The sequence below is a fragment of the Chelonoidis abingdonii genome, chromosome 2, assembly GCF_003597395.2.
Source record: "Chelonoidis abingdonii isolate Lonesome George chromosome 2, CheloAbing_2.0, whole genome shotgun sequence".
Classification (NCBI taxonomy): domain Eukaryota; kingdom Metazoa; phylum Chordata; order Testudines; family Testudinidae; genus Chelonoidis; species Chelonoidis abingdonii.
In genome coordinates this window covers 43,266,482-43,276,151 of record NC_133770.1, presented here as the reverse complement: position 1 = coordinate 43,276,151, position 9,670 = coordinate 43,266,482, and the positions used below count along the sequence as shown (strand labels likewise).

At 42.6% G+C, this 9,670-nt stretch overlaps 1 protein-coding gene across 1 annotated transcript in view; it reads left to right on the top strand.

Moving 5' to 3' along the window:
- Positions 1 to 480: 480 nt before the first annotated feature.
- The window catches only part of STAM (signal transducing adaptor molecule), an 84,592-nt gene continuing 75,402 nt past the window's right edge, over positions 481 to 9,670 (top strand). Inside the window, exon 1 of the mRNA XM_032782891.2 lies at positions 481 to 611. Coding sequence (XP_032638782.1) covers positions 572 to 611 — 40 coding nt within the window. The 5' untranslated portion in view covers positions 481 to 571. The remainder of the gene's footprint in view (positions 612 to 9,670) is intronic.

Below are 9,670 nucleotides of genomic sequence, written 5' to 3'. Positions count from 1 at the left end.
CCCAGGAGCCGCCAGTGGGTGAGGGACGAGCCCCCTCCCTCCCGACGCCTTAAAGGGACAGCACCCGCCGCGTGGGACTGTCCCGCTGCAAAGCGTCCCTGCCTGGGCCACTTGCCAGCAGGTGTAACGTCCCGGCTCGCACTCGCTTCAGTCTGACGGGAGGGGTGTGTGTGTGTCAATCACCGACCGTCAGGGGCATAGCTGGCCTGAGAACGCCTGAGGGGCCTCCTCTGCTGGCTGACCCAGCTCCCTATCCAACGACCCATCCTGGGGCGACAGGGGCAATGAAAGCACCGCGATTAACATACAGCCAGGGGGAAGAGCCCCTGTCAGCCCTTTGTGCCTGTGCTGAGAGGAGTCTTCGGGTCAGGCATTGGACTGGGGAACCCTATTTTTCCCAGCATGCTCTGCGAGCACGGAGAGGCGGCTCCTGAGCTGTTCCCTGACAGGGAGGCGGAGCTAAGGCCGCCGCCGAGCCCCGCCCCCCCATCGCCTTCACGCACTACACACCGTACCCGCGACCGGGAGGGGAGGGTGAGGCTGTGCCCTACCCGCAGCGCGCGGATCCGAGATGCCGCTCTTCGCCACCAACCCCTTTGACCAGGATGTGGGTAAGTGGCACCGACACAAGCGGGCCCGGCCCCTTCTGTCTGGTACCAAACGCTCTCCCCGCCTGCCCCCTGGTGTCGGGCCCTCCCCACTCTGCTGTGTGCTCCCCCCTCCTACCCGGGTCTGTCACTATCAGCTCTGGCTCGCCCCTTCCCCATGCTCTGAGTTGGCCCCAGCTCCTCATCTCAAACTTGTTTTGCCTCCCCCCCCCCCCGGGGAGCCCCCGTTGTTCATGGCTTTGTTGTCTGGGGGAGGGGCAGAAACAGCTGGGACCCGGGGTAGGCATGGGGGTGGGCTGTGCTGAGCCTTGCCGACAGTGCTACTGCGCTCTCAGGGGCTGCACTCCGTCACGAGGGACAGGGACACGCACACAAAGGGGATGGAAATGCTCACTGGTGAGAGCACCGTGGACAACGAGGAGTTGGTGTCTGCCTGACATGATTCAAACTGCTCCTTCGGTTGGTTATTATGGGTGCCATCCGTGCATATGCTGCTGTGCAGAGGCACCAAGGCCTCTGGCCTGACTAATAAAACGCTTGTCACAGGGTCTGCATCAGAAAGAAACTGCAAAAAAACTGTGGTTCTGAATGTCTTATTGAAACATACACAAAGTAAAATTCCCACCTAGAGACATAAGCACACACAGCACAATTATCTGTCTCCCCAGAAAGAGAGCATAAGCAATGCTCTTAGAGTTAATCACTAAAGAGAAACTTTACTCTTCGGATATGATCTATTTTCCTCCTTTTTCCATGCCTGACCAGTACTTAACTGAAAGGAGAGGAAATATGTTCCTTTTATACTTGATCTAATTTATTCTTAGTGTCTTGATTCTGCCAAAATGTAAAGCTACATATTAATGAGCTGAAGTTATTTTCTGCCTGCCCATTTGATTTTTGTGTGTAGTTGGTTTCTTATCAGTGATTAGCTTCAAATTTTTCAGTGCTGTGTTACATAGAGAAGTTAACATGAAGGCAATTACACTTTTAAAGACAATTACACTGTCAGTGACCTAACTGTTTTAAAGGTAGAGATCTCTGGTTCATCTTATTTTGATAAGCAAGTAAAGCCACTCGTGATCTAAAAACTCTATGCTATTAAAATATGAAATATGTTTCTGGGATCAGATTTGTTCAGTACTCATCACTTTTTGTGTTTAGGACTTATAAGCTGCACATGTAGCTGCACTACATACTCTCTGCAGATTTATATAGCCATTAGCCTGAGAGACCTGTTAAAAGTTCTCCCCAAGAAACCCTGGATTTTTCTGTCATGGCACGTCCAAATTACCAATTTGATACTGTCCTGACAAAGGGTTCTTGTACATAACTTCATTAAGATTTGCTCTTTAAAGGCCCAAATTGGCTGAAAATGATTGAAATGTATGTGAAAGTGGTATTAAAGGCAGAACTGAATGGACTGAAAAACTTAGAAGTCATGCACAAGAAAAAATATTGCAAATAGCCAATTTGACTGAAAATTATTTATTTATGGGCAATAAAATGTATGAAAGAACTAAAAATTCTTGCCCTCCTGGGATGTTTTATGCATCAATATTTTCTGCAATCATCAGTCTAACAGATAATGTGCAGTAAATTACCATGTCTGTCTTTTGATAGCAAGTATTACCCAACTCCCATAATTTGTTTTTCATGGCTATACTAACTTTTTACTGTAGGCTGGACTGTTTTGCTGTTTTCCCTTAAGAGAAGTGTTTGTACACCAGCCTCACTGTTACGTTTAATGATGATAAATTTAATAAAGTTGATGCATTTTTCTATGCAAATACCTAAAATATTACCATTTTATTTGTCAGCTAATATATTTTTCTCAGCAACAGCATTGAGAAAAGAAAAGCACAAACCTTTTTGCTGGGATCCTCTTGTCATGGTCTTAAAAATATTTAAGAAATAAATGTCATATACAACTTATCTATGAATCAATGTGATTATATAAATCAACGTATTTTCTTATTCAAATCTAGTGTTCATTTTGAACTATATTGTTGTTGACACTGTAGTGCTTATTCCCTGAGTAAAATACATTTTTATTTCCCACTCAGACAGTCTGCTTTCAAAATCTCTCTTGTTGCACACATTGTCTTTGTGAATGACAGGTTCAGAAGCTTTTTTTGTCAATGTTCTCACACTTCTGACACTTACACAAGCCTGTGTGGGAAAACCCATCAGCAAAACAGGAATACCTCTCTGTTTGACTTTTCACATGCCTGCAGCATATTATCTGGTGCTGGATTTTTGTCATCCAGGTGCTTGCTGGCAAGCCCCTTGATTTCTAAATGCTATCCGTGATCAATGGGAAGGGGCATACATCCTGTTAACAAGAGAGTGCCTCATTATAGCAGCCTCATTATTTGCCCACTTGCTCTGTTGGTATAGAGCAGGGGTTCTCAAACTTCATTGCATTGCGATCCCATTCTGGCAACAAAAATTACTACATGACCCGAGGAAGAGGCACCAAAGCCTGACTCCATCCGAGTCCCACTGCTCCAGGTTGGGGTTCCAAAGCCCGAGCTCCACGGGCTGGGGTGACAGGGCTGGACTTCAGCCCTGGGGCTGTAGGTCTCGGGCTTTGGCCCTGGGCAGTGGGGTTTGGGCTTTGACCTTGGCTTCAGCCCCAAGCCCCAGCAAGTCTATGGTCAGCCCTGGCGACCCCATTAAAATGGGTTAACGACCCACTTTGGGGTCCTGACCCACAGTTTGAGAACTGCTGGTGTAGAGCATCACATGTTTGTGGCATGCTCTATTCAGGCAGTGAAGATGATGGTAGGGAGCACGTATCCTGTGATGAAGTTTGGCCTTACAGGTGACTAACAAATTTACTTAAGCACAGGGAATCATCCAAAGCACAGGTCTTGGTGGTGATGGGGGACTTCAACTACCAAGACTACTTACAAACTTTAAGGTCAGAAGAGACCATCATAATCATCTAGCTGGACCTCCTGTGGATTGCAGGCCATAGAACTGCACCCACCCACTCCTGTAATAGACCCATAACCTATGGCTGAGTTACTGAAGTGCTCAAATCATGATTTAAACACTCTGAGTTACAGAGAATCCACTTTTTACGCTAGTTTAACCTGTAAGTGACCTGTACCCCATGCTGCAGAGAAGGGCGAAGGCCTCCCTCCCCAGGTTTCTGCCAATCTGACCTGGAAGGAAATTCCTTTCCAACCCCAAATACATCGATCAGTTAGACCCTAAGTATGTGGGCAAGACCCAGCAGCCAGGCACCTGGGAAAGAATTCTCAGAGCCCTCCCCAACTAGTGTCCCATCATCGGCCATTGGAGATATTGCTACTAGCAGATGCAGATTGGCTGCATGCTGTTATAAGCAATCTCATCATACCTTTCTCTCCATAAACTTATCAAGCTCAGTCTTGAAGCCAGTTAGGTTTTTTGCCTCTACTACTCCCCTTTGAACGCTGTTCCAGAACTTCACTCCTCTAATGGTCAGAAACCTTCGTCTAATTTCAAGCTTAATGTTATTGATGGTTAGGTTTTAGCCATTTGTTTTTGTGTCAACATTGGTGATTAACTTAAATAACTACTTTCCCTTCCTGACATTTATCCCTCTCATGTATGTATACAGAGCAATCCTATCTCTCCTCAGTGTTCTTTTGGTCAGGCTAAACAAGCCAAGCTCTTTGAGTTTCCTCTCAACGGTAGGTTTTCCATTCCTCTGATCATCCTAGTAGCTCATTCTCTGCACCTCTTCCTAATTAAATTAATCTTTCTTAAACATGGGAGACCAGAATTGTACATAGTATTCCAGATGAGGTCTCACCAATGCCTTGAACAGTGGAACTAACACTTCCTTGTCTTTTTACTGGAAATACCTCCCATGATGTATCCTAGGATTGCATTAGCTTTTTTTCACAGTTGCATCACATTGGCAGTTCATAGTCATCCTGTGATCATCCAGTCCACCCCAGTCTTTCTCCTTCTTTGTCACTTCCAATTGATAAATCCCCATTTTATAGCAAACATTCTTAGTGTTAATCTCAAAGTGCGTGACCTTGCATTTTGCACTATTAAATTTCATCCCATCTCTATTACTCTAGTTTTCAAAGTCATCCAGATCTTCTTGTATGATATTCCAGTCCTCCTTCATATTTGTAATACCTCTCAGCTTTGTGTAATCCACAAATTTTATTAACATACTCCACTTTAGTGCCAAAGTCATTAATAAAAATGTTAAATAAGAAAAGTTCCAAGACCGATCCCTGAAGAACTCTACTAGTAACCTCCTTCCAGCCTGACAGTTCACCTTTCAGTATAACTCAGGGATCAGCAACCTTTCAGAAGTGGTGTGCCGAGTCTTCATTTATTCACTTTAATTTAAGGTTTTGTGTGCCAGTAATACATTTTAATGTTTTTAGAAGATCTCTTTCTATAAGTCTATAATATATAACTAAACTGTTGTATGTAAAGTAAATAAGGTTTTGAAAATGTTTAAGAAGCTTCATTTAAAATTAAATGCAGAGCCCCCTTGGACTAGTGGCCAGGACCTGGGCAGTGTGAGTGCCACTGAAAATCAGCTCACTTGCTGCCTTCGGCACATGTGCCATAGGTTGCCTACCCCTGGTATAACTTGTTGTCTCCCCTTTAACCAGTTCCTTATCCACTTTTCAGTTTTCATATTATCTTCTCCAATTTAACTAATTAATTTCCCATGTGGAACTATATCAAATGCCTTGCTGAAATCCCGGCAGATGTCTGTTGGGAAATAATACAGCAGGGCACAAGCTATTCAGTAAGTTCTTGGAATGCACTAGAGACAGGTTTTTATTACAGAAGGTGAGAATGCAATGGGGCAAGACTGTTCTAGATTTGATTCTGACAAAGAGGGAGGAACTGGTTGAAAATTTGAAGGTGGAAGGCAGCTTGCATGAAAATGATCATGAAATGATAGAGTTCATGATTATAAGAAATGGTAGGAGAGAAGACAGCAGAATAAGAACAATAGACTTCACAAAGGCTGACATTAGCAAATTCAGGGAACTGGGAGGTAAGATCCCATGGGAAGCAAGTTTAAGGGAAAAAAGTGGGCAGGAGAGCCGGCAGATTTTTTTTTTTAAAGATATATTAAGGGCACAAGAACCAACTATCCCAATGCAAAGAAAAGATAGAAAGTATGGTAAGAGACCACCCTGATTAATGAATAAATCTTCAGTGTCTGGAAACTCAAAAAAGAGTCATACAAAAGGGGAAACTAGGTCAAATTACAAGGATTAATATAAAAACAGTAACACGTGCGTATAGGAAAGAAATTAGAAAGGCTAAGGACAAAAACAGAACCTCTCCCACTCCCAAAAGCAACCCTCCCAAATTAAATTAGCTAGGGACTTAAAGGGTAACAAGAAAATGTTTTACAAATATATTAAAAGTAAGAGGAAGACCAAGGACAGAGTAGGCCCGTTACTTAATGAGAAGAGAGAGACTATAAGAGAAAACATGGCAGTGGCCAGTGTATTAAATGCCCTTTTTTGTTTCAGTGTTCACCAAAAAAGATTAGTAGTGATCAAATGATTAACATAGCGAACATCAGTGTAAATGAGATTTGGTCTGAACCTAACTAGAGAAAGAACAGGTTAAGAATTATTTAGATAAGTTAGAAGTCTGCAAATCAGCAGGGCCTGATGAAATACATTCTAGAATACTTAAGGAGCTGTCTGAAGAGATCTTTGAGCCATTAGCAGTTATCTTTGAGAATTCATGGAGGATGGGAGACATACCTGAGGACTGGAAAGGGTCAAATATAGTACCTAGCTATAAATAGCAGAATAGGGACAACTCAGGGAATTAGAGACCAGTCAGCTTAATTTTGGTACCTGGAAAGATAATGGAGCAAATAATAGGTCAATTTGTAAACACCTAGAAGAAAATAAGGTGATAAGTAACAGTCAACATGGATTTCTCAAGAGCCAGTCGTCATGTCGTATCCTTCTTTGACAGGGTAATGGGCCTTGTGGATATAAGGGGAAGCAGCAGATATTAGATATCTTGATTTTAGTAAAACTTCTGATACTCTCTCATATGACCTTCTCACAAGCAAACTAGGGAAATATAGCTTAGGCATACCTACTGGAAAGGGGGCGGAGGAGGCGGGGAGACCAGACCCCTGGTTGTAAAGCTGTACTCCAAGAGTATCAATGGTTCAAAGTCAAGTTGAAAGGGCATATCGAGGGGGGTCCCTCAGGGAGCTGTCCTGGGTCTGATTTTGTTCAGTATCTTTGTAAATGATTTGGGTAATGGCATAGAGCAGTGTTTCCCAAACTTGTTCCACCGCTTGTGCAAGGAAAGCCCCTGGCAGGCCGGGCCAGTTTGTTTACCTGCCTCATCTGCAGGTTCGGCTGATTGCGGCTCCCAGTGGCTGCAGTTCACTGCTCCAGGCCAATGGGGGCTGCAAGAAGTGGCGCGGGCCGAGGGACATACTGGCTGCCGCTTCCAGCAGCTCCCATTGACCTGGAGAGGCGAACTGTGGCCAGTGGGAGCTACGATCAACCAAACCTGCGGACGTGGCAGGTAAATAAACTGGCCCGGCCTGCCAGGGGCTTTCCCTGCGCAAGCGACAGAACAAATTTGGGAACCGCTGGCATAGAGGGTACACTAATAAAGTCTGCAGACAATACCAAGCCAAGAGAGATTGCAAGCACTTAAGAAGACAGCATTAGAATTCAAAATGATCTTGACAAACTGAGAAATGGTCTGAAATAAATAGGATAAAATTCAATAAAGTTAAAAGCAAAAGACTATGCTTAGGAAGAAATAATCAATTTGCATAAATACAAAATGGGAAATGGCTCCTGAGGAAGGAGTACTGCAGAAAAAGGATCTAGAGGTTATAGTGAATCATAAACTAAACGTGAATCAACAATGTACTGCTGTTGCAAAAATAGCAAACATCATTTTGGATATATTAGCAGGAGTGTTGTAAGCAAGACCTGAGAAGTAATTCTTCCACTCTATTCAGCACTGATAAGGTTTCAGCTGGAATACTGCATCCAGTTCTGAGTACCGCATTTTGGGAAGGATCTGGACAAATTTGAGAAAGTTCAGAGGAGAGAAAAAAATTAAAGGTCTAGAAGACATGGTTTATGAGGAAAGATTGAAACATCTGGGTTTGTTTAGTCTGTAAAAAGGACAGCTGAGAGGGGACAAGACTTCAAGTACGTAAAAGGTTGTTATAAAGAGAGGGTGATATACAGTTCTTCTTACCCACCGAGGACAGGACAAGTAAGTAATGAGCTTAAATTCCAGCAAGGGAGATCTAGATTATACATTAGGAAAAACCTCCTAACTGTGAGGCTAGTTAACCATCACTAGAGGTTTTTAAGAACAAGTTAGATAAGCACTGGTGAGGGACGGTCTAGAGATAATCCTTAGCCCTGCCTCAGTGCAGGGGACTGGACAAGATGACCTAATGAGGTCCCTTACAGTCCTACATTTTTATGATTCTATGATTTAAACTGTTCTGATTCCCAAAGTGTGCAATATCTCTTGATGGAATCTAAATGCTCATTTTTGGATCTACCTGAACCTCAACCACCAACAAATTCAGGAGTACTTTAACAGAAAAGAGTACTACTCAGTGCAGACACAAGCCGTAGTAAATTGCTGTGGGAAATTCCTGTATGCGTACACAGGGTGGCTAGGCAAAGTGCATGATGCCAGAATTTAAGGAAACAAAATTCTGGACTTGTAAAGCAGGGGACTCTATTCCAGTGTAAAACATTGACATTTATGTCTTTATCCTTATTAATTTTCTGAAGGACCTTAATATCAATTTTTGCTCCATTCCTGACAGATGCAGATTCAACTCTACTTTTGGTAGCTGCAAGACGGTAGTGGACTGTGGCTTTTGGGAGATTGAAAGCAAGATGGTGATATCTGACTTACCATGACAGTTTGATTACTAGTGCTGCAACTATATTGATGTGCTGCATTTTGCATAATAGATGGATGCAAAAGCAAGGTCCTTAATGAACAATAGAGTGAGGAGCCAGGAGTTTGGACACAGTTGCACTTGAGTCTGCTAAGTTAGATTAGCATAGCCTACTAGTGTGCTTCCTGCCCAAAGTACAACTGCTCTTTGCTCTAATATATGTTGCTAGAGAAATTTCATGTTGTTTTGGTGGTTTTATGGCAAGGAGTTCTTAGAGGCTTTTTTATACTTGTGGTGGCGGATTTTACTATTGATGATCTCAGGCATTTATTTTTATCATGATTAAGTAATGACTTGTATTATTTATGGGGAGTAAGTTTATGGATGAGTGAATTGATGATTTATTGACATTAAGCAGCATGCTTGAAGTGTTAATTGTCCTTTTCCAGAGTCTGATTTATAAATCAAACATTCAGACCAGCTGCAGTTGCAGAGATCTAGGTAAAATATTCTCAGTAAAAAGGCCAACAGAGTGTTGTACTGTTTTACAAAGTACATTTATTGGGAAGTCATCCAGAAGTGAGTGAGTGTCTGTCTAGTTTTAGCTGGTAACTTTTTGAATCTCCATTCAGGAATTGTTGCATTTCAACCTCCCCAGCTGCTTTCCCTTACTTTCATTGTGGGAACGAGAAAGAGAGCACTATAAAGATTGATCTTTATTCCTCTACGAAAGATTAATAATGGTAGAGAGTGTGAACAGCATCAGACTGTAAGCTTGATCACACTGAAAGATTTTTTGAAAATCATTGGCACATGGATGCATCAACAACTTGAGACAGAAGTTAGCAGAAGTTGGTTTGGTTTCCACTCAAGAATAGGCACAAGGAAGGCAGTTTTTGCCCTGAGGATTGTATATGAGTGTGCGATAGAAGTGTAAAGGGAAATGTATATGTGTGCTATAGATTTTGAGTAGACGTTTAAAAAAATGCTGCTTGACAAGATGATACATATTCTTGAAGAATGTAATATTGATTTCCAAGATCTACAGTTACTAAAAAGCAAGTCAGAAAGCAGCAGTCTGAACAAACTGAAATATCCAAGTATTGCAACATCAATAAATCTGTACACCAGCGTTGCATTCAATCTTTGTAACTAT